Source organism: Phaenicophaeus curvirostris, chromosome 3, assembly GCF_032191515.1.
Source record: "Phaenicophaeus curvirostris isolate KB17595 chromosome 3, BPBGC_Pcur_1.0, whole genome shotgun sequence".
NCBI classification, from domain to species: Eukaryota; Metazoa; Chordata; class Aves; order Cuculiformes; family Cuculidae; genus Phaenicophaeus; species Phaenicophaeus curvirostris.
Window position 1 is genome coordinate 57571215 of NC_091394.1, and position 20887 is coordinate 57592101.

At 36.2% G+C, this 20887-nt stretch overlaps 1 protein-coding gene across 5 annotated transcripts in view; it reads right to left on the reverse strand.

The window, feature by feature from the left end:
* Positions 1–20887, reverse strand: part of RB1CC1 (RB1 inducible coiled-coil 1) — a 68059-nt gene that overhangs the window by 25889 nt on the left and 21283 nt on the right. For 3 of the 5 annotated variants that reach the window (XM_069854092.1, XM_069854091.1, XM_069854090.1), the window contains exons 6-9: positions 9504–9706; positions 8003–8435; positions 2928–3098; positions 765–949 (exon numbers count right to left, since the gene is read on the reverse strand). In XM_069854092.1, coding sequence (XP_069710193.1) covers positions 765–949; positions 2928–3098; positions 8003–8435; positions 9504–9706 — 992 coding nt within the window. Of the gene's footprint in view, positions 1–764; positions 950–2927; positions 3099–8002; positions 8436–9503; positions 9707–14794; positions 14936–20887 lie in introns of all 5 variants that reach the window. The other 2 variants (XM_069854094.1, XM_069854093.1) reach the window with 2 other exon arrangements.

The window sequence follows — 20887 nt, forward strand, 5'->3', positions numbered from 1 at the left end:
CACTGCTGTTTAAATTATTTCTTCATGCATCTTGCATCTGCCTTGTTTATGCAAACTGCACTCTTCAAGACAAAAAAAACCCTACTTGATGGAGATCCAGTGTGTAAGTATAACAGGGTCACAACATCGCCTAATTATCTGCTGCCAGAAGAAACGAAAGTTAAATTCTGTATGATTTTGTTATGTATCTGACATGATAAGTTATCTAAAACTTAATAATTAAATTGTAATATTGTGAAAAACCCACTTCCCATTGAGCAATATACAATATAGACTACTTACTGCCTTGCATACTATACAGTAATGATGCTTAAATAAAAAATAGCCATTTTTACTGGCTGTATCTTGATATAATTATTTTTCATTAACTACAAGTATATCAAACTACTGTCATGTTTTACTGCTTTGATATGATCACAAGCTAATAAAAAGTGTTTCATTTATGCTTACTATAATCCTTTGAAAACATGTATTTGCTGAACTTTAAATAAGAGGTTGAAAAGAGGAAAAAGGAAATGTAAGTTCTTGGATGCTGTTTTATTCACATGAAGACCATTTAAACTCTTAAGAAAAGTTTCCCTTGAAAGAGTATTTTGTTTCAAACTTAGAAATAACTTCATATACAAATTCAAGTGGTCCAACTTTTATTTTGCCTTCCATTAAGAAAAATTCTCTGCACCGCCAACGATTTTCTTATGACACAAATTCTTTAAAGAGTCTTGATGCAAGCTGAAGTGATATGAATATGAAAAGGTGTAACTTACTTGAGTCTGACTTGTAGATTATTTGCAAGCTCCTGTTTGGCAGTGGTACATTTCTGTTTAATATCTAACAGTTTTCTATGATTAGTTAACATAATCATTAGCTGATTTGCATGACTCAAACACAAATCAGGAAGCACGGAAGGATCTTTCAAGTTCTCAGCTCTCTTCTGATTAGCCAAAAATCCCTAGAGAAGAAAGACATGTTTGTTACACAAGCTTTGTGACAATCAAAAAGCACAAAAGTGATACATCTTCTCTCTAAGAATGCAAGCATTTTAATAAACTTGCTGTGACTAATCAGGAGCATAACAGATTGCTACACAGAGAAATGTCAAAGTTTCTTTCTTTTCATTCTGTAATTCAGTCCAAATAAATTTCATCTGTTATTTCTCTCCCAAACAGTTACCAACACAACCCTATGATTACTTTACACAACTAACCAACACCAGTGAAAGATCACAACAGTTAATGCAGTAAAGCACCTAGAGGGATGGAGGGATCAACCATTACTTTAATTTCTGCAACAACCAGATTGTTAACTTCTTGCACATGCAAGACTTACCAACTCAGAGCACACTCAATACTACTGTGGGCTAAAGAACATTTTTTTTGCATAAAGAAATTAACACATGAAACTAACTCTTGAGAGCCAAGATTGTACTATATTCGCACAAAGGAGTTGGGCACAGTAAAGACCATCTGTTGTGGACAGTAATATGCAACCCCTAAAAGGGTGGGGGGCAAAACAGGGAAGATAAGGCTGCCTTAGATAAACATGTCTTAAATGGCTGATCACAGTCCTACAAACTTGTTTATTAAGCCTCTCTTTTCTTAACAAAGAACTCAAAACCAGACCATAGTTTAAGTATTGCTTTCTGAAGCTGATGTTGAGAACAGTAAACCACAGAAAGTTATACAAAATTGCTGGAAAAATGAAACCATTTTCATTGTTTATTTGAAATTGAATGTAAAGCAGTTTTGTCATAAAATGTTGTAGAACACATTTGCAAAGCTTGAAATAAACATTTATATGCTAAAAAGGTTTGATGTAAAGGAAAATTGAGGTTTTTTTCAGGTAACACCAATTATTAACAGTTATCACATAAATAGCAAGCACTACCCTTAAAAATACACAAAGTCCTCATCTATATTTTTAAATAGAATTAAACCATAGCACTTCATTGTGCTCCTTAGATTTCTATGCAGACTACTGTTTTAATGAGTAACAAGATACCAGCTCTACTATCTTACAATCATCTAATTTTTTCAAACAGTATCTAAATGTCTAGGACTAGTATCAAAATACTTGTTAGGGCTCAAATATAAAATCAAGGAATAAAAGCATCTAGTAGTAGTCTTCACCATCTGCTTAACTATAAACATTTAATTAATTGAAGCTTCATAAACCCAACCAAAAAACCAAACATTGATTGTTCTTAAAAAAAAAAAAAACAAAACAAACCAACCCTATATTGTAAGTATAGAAATAGACAATTTACAAAAAGAGAAGGCAAAGATTTGAAAATTTCTGACAAGTCTGCAAAACATACACACTCCAGAAACAATAGCATATACTGAGGCATCTCAGAAGCCAACAATTTTAACTAGTGCTTTTATGAGAATGCCAATTTGCTGAATTGGAATTAAATACATTTTTCCAAATAATAAACAAGAGAATATTGACAAAAATATTTTAGCCATAGAAGCACACAGCTTAATACACAGTCAATAAATTGCAGCAAACTACAGCTCTGCAAATTCCTAGTGGACTTAGTCCAGGCTACTTCAACTAATACATTTTTATTTTGTAGAGTGACTTTTTCTCGAGTATAGATGAAGTAATATAAATATAAGCCCTATATTTAAGTTCCAGGGCTGTTCATCACCCATTGTGGCATTTTCAACTCGCCGATGTTTTAAAAAAAATATTTTAAATAATAATCAATTTATGAGCTGAAAATTCGACCACACGATATAAAAACTACCAATATTCAAATGTCAAATTATAATTTATGACTATAGCATATTTTATAGTATCTCCACTGTGATAAGGTAAAAACTATCTTGCCTTAAGTCATGCAATTGTTTCGTTGTGATCATTAACAAGACACACGTACCAAAAATCTACCATTTTCCAACGTTACAAGCACAAATGCGTATTACCTGAGCAAGTTCTTTTTGTTCATTCACCAGTCTGCTGCAGCTTGCTATCATCTGGTCCAATGCATAGAGCCTATCCTCAAGGCCTTTAATAGCCTTCATATTCTGATTATCTAGTTTGGCGATAGTTTGTCGACATTCTGCCAGAAATGGTTGGATGATCCTCGGATCAAGCTAAAAAGAAATTTTTATTAGTAGTTGACATATTGAAAAGTGACATGAGCTAGCTATATGAGTTGTTATAACCTAATATATTTTACAATTTAAGTGTGACTACATCAGTCACATGTTTCAGAAATCTTAATGAGTCTGTGGATTTTTATCACAGCATGAATTTCTCTTAAGTGTTCCAACTGGGACATCATAGAAATCAGAATCCTTGTAAGAGGAAGGGACATCAGTTGAGCAGAAAAGTCAAGGTCTAGGGGGGAAAGAGGCATCTTAAAGTAAATGAACAGTCTACACCAGCCATACTGCCATAATCAAAATAAGTGATGAATGTGACTCAGTGTGAAGTGCAGTATGGAAGGTCATGGGAAAAAGCTGCAAGACCCATTAGCCATTTACCAAAAACGGAAGGTTTTAATTGATACCTTAGACAAGGAGACAAGTTCCAAGTAACTGGAAAACAAGTTGTGGAAAAATAATACATTTCTAATACTTTTTGATAATGTTTTTCCTAGTAGACCACAATTTAAAATTATTTTATCATATTCCTTCACTAACCATTCTCAAGAAAAAAAAAGCATTTGAAACATTGTGAGGCTACCAAAATCCACAGATATTAAGGGTGGCTCTTCAGCTTTCACTGTAAGAGTAGCAGAATGAATTAGTCATTATTTCCTTAGCTCTAAAAAACAACATAGGTAATTGCAACAGCTCATATTGGGCAGAGTTTGGTCTAAACCTGGAATATATTAATTAGGAACATACCAAAAGTTATTAAGTATTAGCAGAATATCAACAAATTTGCCAATTACCAATTTACCAAAATAGTAACAGTACGCCACATTTTATGAGAATCTAGTGAAAAGGACACACTCCTGTGAGGCCATACTAGCTGTCACAGCACTCGCTCATTTCATCAACATGCAGGTTTTACCTCACTTACCAAGCACATAAATAAACCCTCAAAAAAACCCCATTTATGTGACAATATTAACATAAATAGAAGTACTTTTCCCCCCCAAAATCTCTTATTTAACTAAAAGCTTTCACACACAGCACTTTATTCTGGAACCACAACTCCAGAGTATAGAGGGGAATCTGAAGAAGAAAAGCATTACAAATTAAGGAGCAACTAAAAAGAACAGGTCCTTCATTCTCTTCAAAGAATGAAAAAGTTCCCTCAAACAAACAAAAGACCACAAGAGGAAGTACTAGAAACTGGTAAGCAGCCCAGAATAAATCATGGTTCAGTATGAGAAAATACATCAAAGTTCTCTAAAAATGGCAAAGGCTGGGTTTTATATGTTATGAATGGTCTTATAAATCCTGGTGTTTCCCAAGTGAGTTGTCTATCTTCAAGAACCAGTAATAAAAGTAGTCTCTGGGATTACACCATGTTGTTTTTAAAGGATCACCTTCACTGCCATACTATTCAGGATCATTCCTCTCCAGCAGCCAGAACAATTTCATAACAGAAAAGATACTGAAGAACAATATGGTGGGCTTTTTTCCTTTTACCTTCATGAACTAATCATGTTCTACCTCTTTTTACAAAGAATATCTAGTCCACTCATTCCACCCTTTATTTCCCCCATCCATTCTTTCTATCATATTTTTGACCTTAATTGCACCTGTAGGACTCAGCCCTGCTTTCACTGGCAGATAACACTGCCGCTTCTCATCTTTAAAGTGTCTTCCTCTCTCCCTCTTCTAGCCTTTTATTTAAGTGACTATGACAACACTTAAACAGAAAATATCTGGTTAACTCCTAGTTACCCATGGCTTTTACCACAGCCTAGGTTTCCACAATTAGAAGCATCATTTCATATAAAAACCTACAGGCTAGACAAACCAGATACCTAACAGTACTGTCTGCAACACACAAGTTCCGCCAAGATTATGAAAGTCAAAGGTATAAATATCCTACTCTGATGCTTTAGATTTTCATTACAATCTCACCTCAATTCAGAGTTTCAAATAATTACAAATCATTTTTACGGTTCATATTTCCAAGAAGGAAAGGGTATGGGGAGAACGATGGAAAAAAAACCCCAAATTAGTGCCATTTTATTCTACCTCACTACGTTAAAGCGTCATCTCTAGTAAATATTAAAAGAACAATTGTGTTGCAAGAAGTTTATTTAATATCTTTTTTCAGCTACAGGCTGATTCTGTTTTCTAAATCAATGGTAGGCAAAGATCCAATCCTTTATGTACATTTGAAATAGAGTAAATGAATGTCTTCCTAAGAAAAACTAAGATCTATCAAAAATACTTCAAAGCTTTCATTTTTTTTGTGAATCACAATAGACCAAGATTGATAAATCTTGGTTGTTGACAGAATAGTTTGACTAAAGCATTCTTCCTATCTGTCAATTCTGCTTATGCCACGAAAAAAAAATTAGACACTTCGTTTTTGCAGGAGCAATCACAATTTCCCTACAAAAATCTGCATAAGTTACAAAACACAATAGTTGACACAAAGGATTTCTGACTAGTCTTACATTAGGCAAGGGCAGAAAAGCACACAATTAAAAGACAGACTCCAAAACATGTAACATGTTAGTTAAGACTACAAGCTGATCAAAGAAGGTACAGTATGTATGTAACCAAAATGTCAGGTTTTTTTTTCATTTTTCTGTCATAAGTATCACTATAATCTATTTGGAAGCAACTCGATGGGCTGAAGCCAACTATATGGGCTTCAGTAAGGCCAAGCATCAGGTCCTTCACTTGGGTCACAACTCCATGCAGTGCTACAGGCTTGGAGACGAATGGCTGGAAAGTTGCCCAGCAGAAAAGGACCTGCAGGTGTTGGTTGACAGTCAGCTGAAAATTAGCCAACAGTGTGCCCAAATGGCCAAGAAGCCCAATAGCATTCTGGTCTGTAAGAGAAACAGTGAGGCCAGTAGGACTAGGGAAGTGATTATCCCCCTGTATTCAGCATTGGTGAGGCTGCACCCGAATGCTGTGTTTGGTTTTGGGCCCCTCACCACAAGAAAGACATTGAGCTGCTGGAGCATGTGCAAAGAAAGGCATAAAGATGGTGAAGGGTCTAGAGCACAAACGTTATGAAGAGCAGCTGATGGAACTGGGGCTGTTTAGTCTGGAGAACTGGAGAATGAGGGATAACTTTATCGCCCTCTACAACTACCTGAAAGAAGTTTGTAGTGAGGTGGATGTCAGTTTCTTCTCCCAAGTAAGAAGGGATAGGATGAGTGGAAATGTCCTTGAGTTGTGCCAGGGGAGGCTTAGGCTAGATATTAGGTAATACTACTTCACTGAAAGGGTTATCAAGCATTGGAACAGGCTAATTAGGGAAGCACTTGAGTCACCATCCCTGGAGGTATTTAAAAGATATGTAGATGTGGTTGGACTCGATGACCCAGTGGGTCTCTTCCAACCTGGTTATTCTATGATTCTATGGTTTAGAATTATAGAATCATTTAGGTTGAAAAAGACCTTTAAGGTTATTGAGTTCAACTGTAAGCATAAGGCTGCCAAGCTCACCACCAAGCCATGCCCTCAAGCACCACATCTACACCGTCCACTAGGTCAGCTGCTCAAAGCCTCATCCAGCCTGGCCTTGAACACCTCCAGGGACAGGGCTTGCACAGTTTCTCTGGACCTGTTCCAGCACCTCACCACAATCAGCAATAAAAACTCTTCTTAGATTCTGACCCGAATATTAGCCTCTTCAGCTTAAAACTACGAACCCCCATCCTATCATTACACTCCCTGATAAAGAGTCCCTCCCTATGTTTCCTGTAGGCCCCTTTAAGTACTGTAAGGCTGCTATAATATTTCCCCGCAGCCTCCTCTTCTCTAGGTTAAACAAGCCCAACTCTCTCAACTTGTCCTCATATGGGAGCTGCAGCCCTCTTGTCATCTTTGTGGCCCTCCTTTGGACTCTTTAATAGATCCATGCCCTTCCTGTGCTGAGGACTCTAGAGTTAAGTAGTGAACTTGGTAATGTTAGGTTTACAGTTGGACATAATGATCTTAAAGGTCTTTTCCAACATATAACTCTATGATTCTGTTTAATATCTGTGTCTTAAAACACCAGGTTTTAAGAGATACTACATTTGTGCCTTGTTACTGTTAAGTACAAAGAGAATTTACTCTCTCGCAACTGACTACTGGGTTCTGTTATTCTTGTAGAAAGAGCAGAAAGCACCTTACTGAACAAATAGGACAAAGTACTATCTCAGACTTCAACAATCAGGATTTTTTTCACACAAAGTTGAATACTGCTTCTGCTAAAGAAAAAAACTTGTAATATCCAATCTTTCTCTTAGCCTTTTCTGTACTACTAACAATTCTGACAGCTCAAATTCTTAAACAGACATTAATATTAAGCCCAATTCTCCAATTTGCTTTAAGACAGAACTGAAAGATCAATGTACAGAACTGACCACATCAATGTTTCCTACAACAGATGGGTTTACATATAATTGAGACAGTCTTCAAGTTCTATCCTAAGGATAATATGTGTATATAGTACATAAATTTATCATAATTGTCCCATCTTCTAATAAAGGCTTCAGTATTTTTAACACATAGAACATTAACTTTACTTTCATTATAAGCATAATTTCTATGAAAAAAGAAAAGAAAGAAGTAAAGACTTTTTTTTATATGTGACAATAAGCTACCGTCTTTCCAAGAGGAACAGCTATTAAAGAAACAGGCGGGATAATAAACATTCATTATGAAATTATAGCTTTTCTAAAAGTCAAATTCTTAACATTCAAGAACTCTTACAATATGTTCCCCCAAGCCCCAGTGTCTGCTTTACTGTCCATTCAGAAAGTCATCTGAGAAAAAAGTTACAAAAAACAGTCACTGGCATCTGGAAAATAAACAGCAACACTCAATGCAATAATTGGATTTCCAAAAAGCTAACTTACCCTGCTCATAGAATCAAAACATTTTCTGACCAGTGATTCAACATCATTAGGTCTATCTTGAGCATTTATCCAATCTAACAAAGAAACATTGAAGGAAGGTTGATCACCATCTTTCAATTCTACTGATGTTTCATTGTCCTGGACAGCAGCATTCTGACGTGATTCCTTATCTTCTACGTTTTCAGGATCTCCGCGTTCCAAAGCTGTATGTTCAACTGACTTGCAAAATGAGGCTAACATTGATTTATTGTTCACTTTAGATACATCAGAACAAAGCACCAATTCAGGAGACTTGCCATCCTCAGTTTCTTCACTTTCTTCCCCTCCATGCTCAGCTGAAGAATCCAGTCTTCCTAAACACTCTCTGTAACTACGTCTTGTTAGGCACTCCAGCAGTGGTATCTTGGCCATTATAGAAACAGCAGAACCCAAACTTTTTAAAAAAGGTGAAAAGAAAAACATATTAGTATCTAGAAGCCAGTGTGACATAAAAACTTAAGATATAAACCACCTGTAATATAAACTACAATCTATTTTACAACTGAAGCAGATTTCAAAATGAATTTGGTGATTATCTTTTCAAAATACTATGTTTAGTATCAATATCGAGAGAAGGCAGCTAAAGAAGTTAGAACTTTTGCTCTTCTACTGCAGAATAGGAACTCTTCTGAATTTCCAAGTAAGGTTACGTTTATAATGCAATGACAAAAAGTGACAGTTTGATTCAATGATACGCCCTTTTTTATTTAAACACACAACTGGGACTTTTATGTTTCCAATCTGCATGGCTACCAATGCTCAAAGATTGTGTCCCCTGACTTCTGTGATGTTTGAATAGTTTCTATATATTTGGTAAAAGCTATGAAGTTTGTTGGTTTTCTTTTTCTAAAAAGGTTAAGTATATTTATGCTTTGTTTCTTTAAGTATCCAACATCTCATTACATTCTGTTAGGCAAAGCACTCACAGAAATACCACAATACTATGATGTCCAGAAAGTTGTTAGAGATTTTCCTTGAAGTAACATCCAGAGTTTTCAGGATACAAGCAGTATACATACATATATATATATATACATATGTCACATATAGCATTATGACTTCACACTTTCAACAGAGATCACCATTCTTAATACTTGCTCAAGTGTATTAAAAAGCCATTAATTCAGAAGTTTAAATATTTATTTGAAAATTTTTGTAATGCCTATATTTATTATCTATTTCTAGTGCACATTTGGAAGGACTTCAGCTCTTAAACAGCTGTTCATTAAAAAGCATATCTTCCACATAATTCAATATATGTTTCTGTGCCCTGATGAATCCAAGGAAAAAAATGTCAGTTAAATAAAATGACTAGCATAGAAAACAAATAATGTTCTCTGTAACACATAATCAAACAAATATACGCTTAATTAATTAGAACTAGCACCAAACATAAAACAAAAAATAAGTTTAAAATATAGTAACTTTGGAGATGGAGGCTGAAGTTTAATGGCAAACCTACTGTGTGAGTTTCAACTTGATATCATCTATGGACTGCAAATAGCTTGAATATACATTTTCAAACTTGAAAAGCAGTTTTTGGTACGAGTATGTACAATCTTCCAAGTTAGCCATTATGGCTGCCCAGCCTTGATGCTGAAGATGTTCATCATGTACAAGACCTTCACAAAAGGAGCAAAGCTTCTTAGCAACCTCATACATTTCCTGAAAAAAAAAAAAAAAAGTCCAACTAAAAGAGCAAAACACTCGAATTGTTAATGTTTTATAGTTACAATAGTAAAGTGAAACACTAAGGAACTAGTAACACAGAAAGTGTTAAATTCAAATAGCTAAAAAGTTGCCCACATTAAACTTCAATAAAAATAATGAAACTTCCTTTATCCTTAAATAAAAAAAAAAAATAGAAGACAAAACCAGACTATTCACTAAGTATCATCTTCAAAACAGACAGGTGACAGTTGCAGAACCAAAACCACCTTATAAAATTAAATGCAGCTAATATGCAATATTCAGTGCACACACACACACGTGCGTAATAAAGCTTGTACTAATCTGACAGAAGCAGCTGGCAAACAAAGCCCATTAAGGAGAAAACTACTGATGAGCCAAACAGAAGTTCTGAACAAGACAATGGGCTGCAGGATCAGTCAGCAGAAGCACAGGTACATCAGACGCAGGAAGAGATGCATGGGGAAAATATTAGGGAAGATAATTAATTGAAGTCTTCCACTGATTAATAAACCAGACGTAACATTATGAGAAGCAGTGAAGAGTGTACATAAACACACCCTGAAACTTGGTACAAGCAAACAAACATGGCAGCTTTCTTGTTAAATGACTGGATGACACAAAGGCATTTTACTACCATAAGAAGGTGAGAATTTAATTACCACATAACCTGCTAGCATTAAAATAGACACCTATATATGGCAAGTACCATAGCTTCCTAAAAGTGCATGAACAGCAATGGCTATTATGTTAAATTCCAAAGTGTTAACTAGTAGGAAAAGAAGCTATCATAAGTTTACCAGGTGGGAAACAGTCTCCTACAAAGGGCCTACTACTACTTAAACACCGCAATGAGAGAGTAAAACAGAAGATATACAATAAATCCTTCTGCTCAATACTTCATCAATAACATCCTACCTGGAAAATAGTCTCCCGAGCATACTTGTGCGTTGGGTCTTAATACCCACCTATCCTCCAAAAAAGAAAATCTTACTGTTTTTTGCAGGTTGAGAATACTCTTAAACTAGGACCGAGCACTTAACTTTCCACTGTTATAGTATGTGTGAGAAAACCATGCATGCAGAAACAAGTTATGCAAATACAGTGAGAAAGCAGTGTCAAAACCCCAGCATATTTCAGATAGCATTTGCTGCTGAACACATGGTTAATAGCACATACACAAACAATTTTAGAGCCCAACAACACTTATCTTCCTGAAATAAACCACAGAACTACACAGCATTTTATCCAAACATTTCAGAATTAGTATTGACAAAACCTGAAAGTTATGAACACCCTCCCTTTTTTCAAAAGTCCAAATCTCGTCCCAAGCAGCATGACAGAATTCCACTGTCCTTCAAATCACTGGTATCCAAGCTATCAGCAGGTAAACAATGAATATACAAACATACTTAAACATGCAAATCCAAGGAAATAAAAAACTATTACAATATTCTTTCACTTTGCAGTACACACTATTTGTCTTCTTGTTTTCTGAACTTTGGTCACTTCCTGTGCAGATAATAGGGATTTCTCTGCAAACAACAGTTATTTTAGTTGCTGCATGAGCTCTAACTTCTTAAGTCAAAATCAAACAGTAACAGAATTGGGACAGCACCCAAATAGCACTGAAATCCAAAAGTTATTTTCTGAAGACTGTCATCAGTTCAGTTATCCAATCTACATTCATAGAAGCTGACTAATGCAATATTGACAACTTGAACAACTTTTATTTTAAATTCACTTCATAGATAAGTTAGTCAAAGGCAAATTCCACAGCATATAAAAAAGCAGAATTACTGCTTCCTCAATTATCCTTTTAAGAGCCAATAGAAGAGGCTGGTTGACCCTTAGGTATACTAAAAAATAGAGCAAAATATGAAGCTGAAAAGGTAACCGATTGTCCCCACTGTATTCCAAGGTACATCCTGAGAATGTACACAAGTATTTTACTTTCAACTCACTCTCTTCGCAAAGTCAAACTTCCTCCAAACCACTGGCAATAATTCCAGAAACGAGAGCATATGCAGAAACACACATTAGTTTGAAGACTAAAACCAATATAAGCCATCTACAAAATCAAAACTGATCATAAAGTCTTTCTGAGTTCCTTCAAGTGAGTATCAGTTTACTGGGGAAAATAAAGACAGGACTTCTCCCATCTTCAAATAAAAAAATGGGTTTTTTTAAAAGCCCTAGGCAGAGGCTTTTGATAGTTCTTTTTTCCCTTAGACAAACTCTTCCAGCACTCTTCTACAACTCAAATGCATAATCATAGTATCACAGAATCATAGAATGTTTTGGGTTGGAAGGGATCTTAAAGATCATCTAGTTCCAACCTCCCTCCCATGGGCAGGGACATCTCCCACTAGACCAGGCTGCTTAATGCCCCATCCAACCTGCCCTTGAACACTGGGATGGGGCACCCACAACTTCTCCTGGGAAACCTGTTCCAGTGTCTCACCACTCTCATCATGAAGAATTTCTCCCTAATGTCTAAACTAAATCTTCCCCCTTCCAATTTAAAGCCATTCCCCCCCAATCTGACCATTCTATGCCCTTGTAAAATGTCCCTCACAATCCGTCTTGTAGGCCCCCTTCAAGTACTAAAAGGCTGCTATAAATTCTCCCTCCCTTCTCTTCTCCACACTAAATAATCCCAACTCTCTCAGCCTGTATTCATAGTAGAGGTGCTCCAGTCCTCTGATCATCTTGGTGGCCCTCCTCTGGACCCATTCCAACAGTTCCATATCACTCTTACATTGGGGAAATAAGGAAACATATATGCTAGACTTGATATGACTAGACTTTCTGCCACGATACAAACTCTTTACTAGTGGCCAGTGCTTGCTTTCTTAGCTGGATCTATTTATTGTGTTCACATTGGAAGCCGAAAGTTACAAGTTAGTGCTGTCTCATGAAAATTTATTATGTCATTATTGACGCTTTCTTGAGAACCTTGAGAATTTTATGATTTTCACTTTAACAAGGTTGTTTCCTTAGCATAACATTTCAAACAAAACAGAATTCACAAGTTACCAAATTTCGGTAGGAAAAAAAATCATTACAATTGAGATCACTAGTTACATTACTGATAACCAGCACTGGACATTTTGTATCTAGGAGTCTAATCTGTGGTGACTGATCCAAATCTAAACAAATAGGAAGCTTGCGTCCCAGCACTCTGACTCCTAAAAGAGTGAGAGTAAACAAAACTATTTCCCAGAGTAGCAAATTAATTCATTTTCTAGAAACCATATAATAGAAGGTCATCCTAGCATATGACAGATCCTGATACTTAACAGAGATATGCCCAAAGAAACAGTTATATAAAAATAAAAAATCCTCAACGCCATTTAAGTATTCGACAAGGTATTTACTGTAAGATGAGCCACAGGTCCTTGTTATATATGCAGGAGACATGGGCATCAAAACAAAAAAAACCTTTATGAAAGCAGTCATAAATATAATACAGAGAGACAACAGATTTTTTTTCTGAACTATTTCAAGCTCAAACAGAACTAAGATTGAGCTCAAAATTTATTAGCCTGAAAACGTAGCAAAGAGTCTTTTCAAAGTTATCAGCAAGCCAATACACTGCAAATTAAATTGTGCAACTAAACGGAGACATGACTGTTCCAGGGCACATATGCAAGATATTACAACAGCATTCCATATTAACATCCTCCCAAAGTTCTTTTAACATGTGTATCCTAAGAGCTGAAGAAATTCTCTGGGTAATGGGGGCAAGCAGTAGAGTTCTGTCTGCATGGATGAATCCAAACGCAATTAGAGTCCATAGGAACCCAGTACTGCTTTTGACACTAGCTCCTTAGGCAACATCATGAAATAAGCTCATTACATGCAAATAGTAAGGAATATTACTCCAAATTCAGGGAGTCCAAGTAGATGGTTCTGACACAGTTCAAACCACATGGAGTGAATTTGTCCACCTAAAAGAAGCATACTAAGACAATGCTAATGCAGGGAACAAGAACATCATTAAACTTTATTTATTTCTTTAATGCCCCATGGAGGGATCAAGAAGAAAACACTGTTTCAGTCAATCCTCCAATCCTGCTTTCAAAATGAAAGCATGTGCACCAAGAAAATGAAGTGGTAAAGACTTCTGCTTCCTTTGGAGAATCTATGTAGCTTGGAAATAGATATCTGCAGTTAACAATTTCTTAACTTTCTTACTTCATCACTGCTGAAACTTATCTCTAAGTGATTTGGCTTTTTCTTCCCAACATTTCCACAGACAATATTTCTGGGGAGACTTCAACAGGCTATTTTAGAAGGATTAAGTCCAATCTATTTCACATAACCAGTATGTCTGTATGCAGAAAAAAATGAAGCAGCTCTCTGCTAAGTGAATAAAGTCTAAAACTTGAATTATGTCAGGCATATAAATAAAGGCCTTGCAATCGACACATGTTTTAACACTTCTCAATAAAGTTGGCAGCTCCAGCACAGAAAATGAAGCCTACCTAACAGGCTTGCTTTCGTCATTGATTTTTCACAGATCCACTCAAGGGTAATAGGCAGACACCTAACAGTTCACCAAGTAAAATTAACTTCGGTTGCCTTGTAAAGCTACATCCATCCTACTTTGCTATACCACCATACCTAGAACTACGACAGCTTCACCATACCACTGGAACACGAACCTCAAAAAGCACCACTACCAGTACAACACTAGACAAACGCAGGGTAAAATTAGCTGGCTATTATGCTGAAGAGTAAATAGAGGCATCTTCACTTCCTAATTTGTCAAGAAAGTCGTAAGTCCACAAGAAAAATTATCTTTGGTTGGGTGCTACAACAGAATTTTTACTTGAATTATTTCCTTCAATCACCAGAACTCAGATTTAGGTGATTCTTCTTATTATAATTACTTCCATTTAGTACATTCCAACTGAAATCAGTCACAAAATTAACTAGTGAAGTATTTCCTGTTAATTTCAAGACTTTGTCCTTTGCATCCTACTGCCACAATTCTGCTCATCCAAAAGAAAAAGACCTGGGGAGGGTCTGCTTGTCTTAAGTGGTCTTTGGACTTACCTCTAAAGAACAAAAGTTCTCAGGAAATGCAGGGTTCTTTCCATTCTCTACAACCCTGTAGTAAAAGGAAACAAGTCAAAGTCCTCTTTTGCCATGTGTCTGAAATCCTGTAAAAAGGACTCCTTATAGGTTTCAGTCTCCCTAAGAAAAAGAAATCAACCTCAGGCCAAAAAAAAAATAAACAAAACCCTCCAAAGTGAAATTACACACAACCATGCACTACAACAGCAGATAAATTTTTTCAGAAAAGGTAACTGTATCTTGCTTACCAAAATTAGTAACCAAGGCCATTATTTCTATTTCATACACCTACAACTAAAACATCAGCAAAGCTATTAGATTAACCACTTCAGTATTTCAGCTTTTAAAACCTGTAATTGGAACAGATAACTTCACTTTGAGAGAGACTGATACTTCCTGGCAATTCCTCTCCTTTCATTAAACGGATGATTACTCCATTCTTCTTTAATATTGGTCATTTTTGTGGACTACGCCTTTGGACATTTGCCGACATAGTTCATGACTTATTAAATACTCTAAGTATTTACTTCATCAGCACAACACAGAATAAGTTATTCTATAAGTCACAGCTTAATGACTTCCTCAGTACTGTTTTCGCTACCTCTTTGCTCTGACATTAAAAGCAGGCTTGGAGAAGTAAAGTGACAGAATTTACCACCAAAAAAACCTGACATAAACCACCACAGCCAGGGAATCAAACCATGTTAAAAGGTCAGTGATAACTTCTACTAGCTTGACTCCAAGCCACCCAAGTCTTTTTCTCATGACAAAATTTCCAGTAGCTTTATCTAACAGTTCTGGTTACAAAGGCCTAACTGTAGATAAGATACATGCTGTATCTTTTACAGTACCTTAGGGCACACCTTTTAGTACACCTTCAGGTAAACTAAAATCTACTCCATTCTCATCTCACACAGCTTGACAACTTTTAAAGACTAAGACTGATTGCTAATCCAAGTTACAAAAAGCCTGGACTACTGTGGAAGAGCTAAAAGTGTGTTATTAGACTAAAAACTTAGCCAGAAAGAATGAATAGCATTAATTTAGCTACACAATTGTTAAAACATTATAATGTCTTAAAGAATACTGACACTTTAAAGTAACTTTTTTTCCAAAGGATCTCAAAACAGCTTTTTAGTAGAAGTGAAAGAGCATTTCTCTAAATAGCAAATATGCAGCTTTCGGGAAGCATGACTATACTTCTTGGCTTAAGTATTATGAAGTATTGGAAGTAAACCAAGAAAGATCTAGGTACCATGACTGCAGCCATGGTTTTAGGCAACCAAATGAAATGATCACACAGTTTCTCATCCTCATTTCCATTTCCCAAAGAGAAACTGACCAGAATCAACAGTTTCATAATGAGAACAACAGTATCACATGAAATGTGAACATAGCCCCTAAGTCCAACTTTCCAATATCCCCCTTTGGGGGAGGATATTCGGTTACAGAATCACAGAACCACTAGGTTGGAAAAGACCTCCAGGATCATTGAGTCCAACCATTCCTATCAATCACTAAACCATGTTCCTCAGCACCTCATCCATCTGTCTTTTAAACACCTCCTGGGATTGTGACACAATTACCTCCCTGGGCAAGCCTCTTCCAGTGCCCAATGACCCTTTCCATGAAAAATTTTTCTGATGTCCAGTCTGAACCTTCCCTGGCAGAGCTTGAGGCCATTCCCCCTTGTCCTGTCACTCGGGAGAAGAGGCCTGCACCCTCCTCTCCACAACCTCCTTTCAGGTAGTCATAGAGAGCAATAAGTCTTCCCTCAGCCACCTCTTCTCAACGTTAAACAACTCCAGCTCCCTCAGCTGCTGCCCGTAGAACTTTTTTTCCAGCCCCTTCACCACCTTCATTGCTCTTCTCTGGACACTCTCCAGAACCTCAACATCCTTCCTGTAGCGAGGGGCCCAGAACTGAACACAGGATTCAAGGAGCGGTCTCACCAATGCAGAGTACACACAAGGGCAGAATAACCTCCCTGGACCTGCTGGTCACACCATTTCTGATCCAAGCCAAGATGCCATTGGCCTTCTTGGCCACCCGGGCACACTGCTGGCTCATGTTCAGTCGGCTGTCAACCAACACCCCAGGTGTTAGATCACTAGAACTTTGGTTAGATCACGAGAATAAAATAAATAATCCTTTCTTAAAGGCTAACCTACCAGAAATTACTTTATGCAGTAGTGTTAGACCACAGGGTTAGAAAAGGTTCACACAATGTAGTTTATTGCAGAATGTACTGTGTAGGGAACTGCATGTCTTCTCCTAAACTGCTGTGTATGTCACTTTCTGCAAACAGTGTGCAACTTATTGTCCATATATTGCAGCTCAAGGCCAAAACTACTGAACTAAAAAGTGAGAAACAAGGCTAGTTGTAAAAAGGCAAGCTATAACTTCTTAGGCACAGACATCTCAAAGGTAAGTATTTTGTAGTAAGGAAACCAGGATATTGAAATAGGCTTTCATAAAATGAAAATAGGCTTAGAAATGTTCTTTAACTGAGATTTAAAAGCCAGACAGTAGATGCAACAAACGCTGCCCAAAAAGGATCTGATAAAACAAAGTTTGTAAGACAAAAGACAGTGTCACATGTGACAAAACCTATGGGAAGAGTTTCAGTTTAACTGACAAAGAAACAAGTTAAGGTAACAGACATAGCTTCTTTCATGCTACCAAATCTTTATACTTTGAATTCTACATAACGAGATCTCATGCAATCAACAGGAAGTTAAGAAAATCTGTAGAGATGTTAAAATTATGAAAGCAAAATGAAGAACAAAACGAGGTATCTTGATGTGATAATCACAGCACAAAGGAAAACCAAACAGGAGGTACTAAGTTTCTCACAGGAATGATTTTTGGTTATAAGGTATTAAAATCTATAAATGGCAACATATAAGTTCAAAAAATTAGTTTCTACTGGGAAAAGAAAAAAAAGGCTGCTTTTAAATATCCCTATACATATATGGACAAAAGTCTTTAAGAATGCCCCCATGAACTAAAAGATTATCTTTTTTACACCAGTATAGTAACTAAGGATATCTTAAATTTACAGGACAAAAATGCAGAAAGCAAAAGAGGAATCTAAATAATGTTCAGTTTTAGACAGGCAAAAGAGGATGGAGTAGAAATAAAGGCATGGATTAATAAAAATATTTCTTAAAGAGAAAATCTAGAGCTAATTGTTAAAGAAAAAGTTAAAGGCAGTACATCAGTGTATACAAAGTACGTATCTGAAAAAGTGAATCAGAAATATCTCTCTACCTTTCTCCATGGTACTAATAAGTCGCAAAATAAGGTAAAATAAACACTTCTCATGCAGCTCTACAGCATAATTGCCAAGTAGTACTCAGTTTGAGTCACAAATGCAAAAAAAAAACTTGATCAAATTCAACAGTTTTCAAGCAGGCTTAAAATGCAGGAGGAACAAGATAGAAATAAGTCTTCACACCTTGAAATATTCATAATCTTCCATGTAGCAAGTGTGGTGATTAATAAAGTACGCATAGGGCATGAGGTACTGGAGATCACCAAGAGTTCATGCACAGTAAGGTAGCAGCCACCCCATAAGCAGTTCTTACTGTTTCGTATGTTGTTTAAAATTTTGTATCAAGTACGATTTTAAAATCATACTGTAAATCCTCTGGGCAGAATAAATAACATTATACATCATCATCTCTTATTGTCAACAAGAATAAGTAATATTTTCTATCATGAGCAACGATTTAGATTGTAATTTTTATTTTCCTAATGTGAAACATTTTCGTCATATATTTGTAGCAATCATTAATTCAAATTAATTAAATTAGCATAAATATTTAACAGATAAAGACACTCCAAGTACTGCCACTCAGCTTTCCTGGTAAATCAGGTTACTGTGTCTCTAAAATTAATAAAAAGACAAAGCTTGGATCATTATAAAACAGATTTTTCATGTGCATTTTGCATGAAGTCGTCTCTACAGTACTCTGTGGCTTTAGATGCATCAATTTCATGACTACAAAGGTTCAGCACCTTTTTAGCTCTCCCTAGATCTTAATCAATTTTGAGGATTAGCACAGCCCAGGTTTTCCCTCTTCCTCACAGCCAAGAGGCTTATGGTGAACCTTGAAGAAGATTAATGTTCTAACCACATTCCCAGTCCTCACTCAGTTTCTTCTCAACGTGCTTCAAGCAGGCATCATGAAAATCTGCTTTAGTACAATACTGCAATAGTCTTTTAAACAGTTTTCACACCTTGGTTCATCTAAAGTCAAGAGTCTACTAATCTTCCACAATGAGATTTACTTCCACAATACGTGATGGTTTTGTCATTCCTCTGACCTCCCAAACAAACACCCAAGTCATTTTCACAGCCTAACACCAAGCCTATGGTTACGAAAGATTTTAAATCTTGGATAAAGTTAACTGTGGGTATAAAGGCGTATTAGATTCAAGAATATTACTACCTATTTAAATCACTTTCTAAGTTTTTCACAAAAGATTCTACTATCATTGGAGGCTACTATCATTTTACAAGCAGAGAAGAACTGGAAGAAGTGGGCAACAGAGAATTTTCAAGATAAAACTGCAGACTAAAAATAAAACCTCCATTCTGTTTAGACCCATGTTTAAAGACCTTTAAATACTAAATACCTCCCTCCACCCCATATTACTGTTAATAGGTGCCATCAAGTATGTAAAGATTTTTCTTCTTCTTGCAAATCGGCTCAGGATTACTCCCCAGATAAATTTTTCAGTTTCTAGCTAAATATTATTGCTTCATTTGGCCAATAAAAAAACCACTCCACACAGACTATGAAAAGTGTTTCTGAAATATGGGCTTCCCCGACAGAAGACCTGCCACCAGAATGAGCCAGTAAAGATCTAAATAATTAATTTAAAAGCAGATACACTGCAATAAACTTGTATGCTCCGTATATTAATATATCCTTCAGAATAAAAGGGGAAGAGAAGGTAGCACTAGCAATTCTTTCCAAGTCTAAGTTGAAGTAATTCCTAAAATATAAAAATTTACTCCAGAGGAATTAAATTTGTTCTATCAATTTATACTAACTTCACCAGACCAAAACCAAAATTAAGAAACTTCATTACAACAAAATCAGAGATATGATGAAGAAAGACCATAAAATATCAACAAGGAATGTTGAGACTGGGTATCACCACGTTTCACTTTCATTACCCTAAGTAAAGCACAAACACAAAGAGTACAGGTCCCCTTTCATATCAAATCAATGCTAAGCATTTAACAGTCTTGCAGACTATTAGAAGATTCTCTTAACACCTCACAAAAAAATAGTCTTAACATACTTTCAGTTTCAGCTGCTAAAACCAGAATTCTCCAACTCATCTAAGAGCACAAATGAAAACCTCCCACTCTTTAGCCAATTACATTGATACCCAATCTTCTCCATATGACAGTCATATAATTTACAAATGCCTAATAAGTCAAAGTCCTAACTGTTAACAGGTGCTAGAGAGGAGAAGGGAGTCTACAAGACTCAAATTCTTGTGCTATATCTGACAGTATGTCAAGGTCAGATTATTCATGCTAACTTTCCCTCCCCTGACAGGTCAGGAGGCCAAGAGGGAAAAACAAAAGAAACCCTGTACTCCATGCAAGCTGTGACACTTTCCTCTGAATTCACCTGTTTAGTACTAAAATCCAGCCACTTCAAGTGCTAAATATATTTTGGACTGCAGTAAAGTTGTCATTGAAACCAAAAGACTTCATTACCAAGGCAACATGCTAAAAACACAAATTAATATTTCTTTTGTGCTAAGTACCACACAATCACTCCTCCACTCCCAGCCGCTGGAACTTAAATAATCTTTAGAGACACGAAAAATATTTAATGCAAATGAGGTCAGTATTTCCTCACATGAAGAAAAGCAATCAGTCCAGCTACTGAAGGCACCGTGTCACTTTCTTGACCACTCTCTTGATTCCTACTGTATGCACACTTCATCTCTTACCAACCATGTTACAGGGAATTAGTTCTCCCTACCAAAGTAATACAGAAGTAATCAAATCAGAATTCTGTCAAGTTTGCTTTCTATACA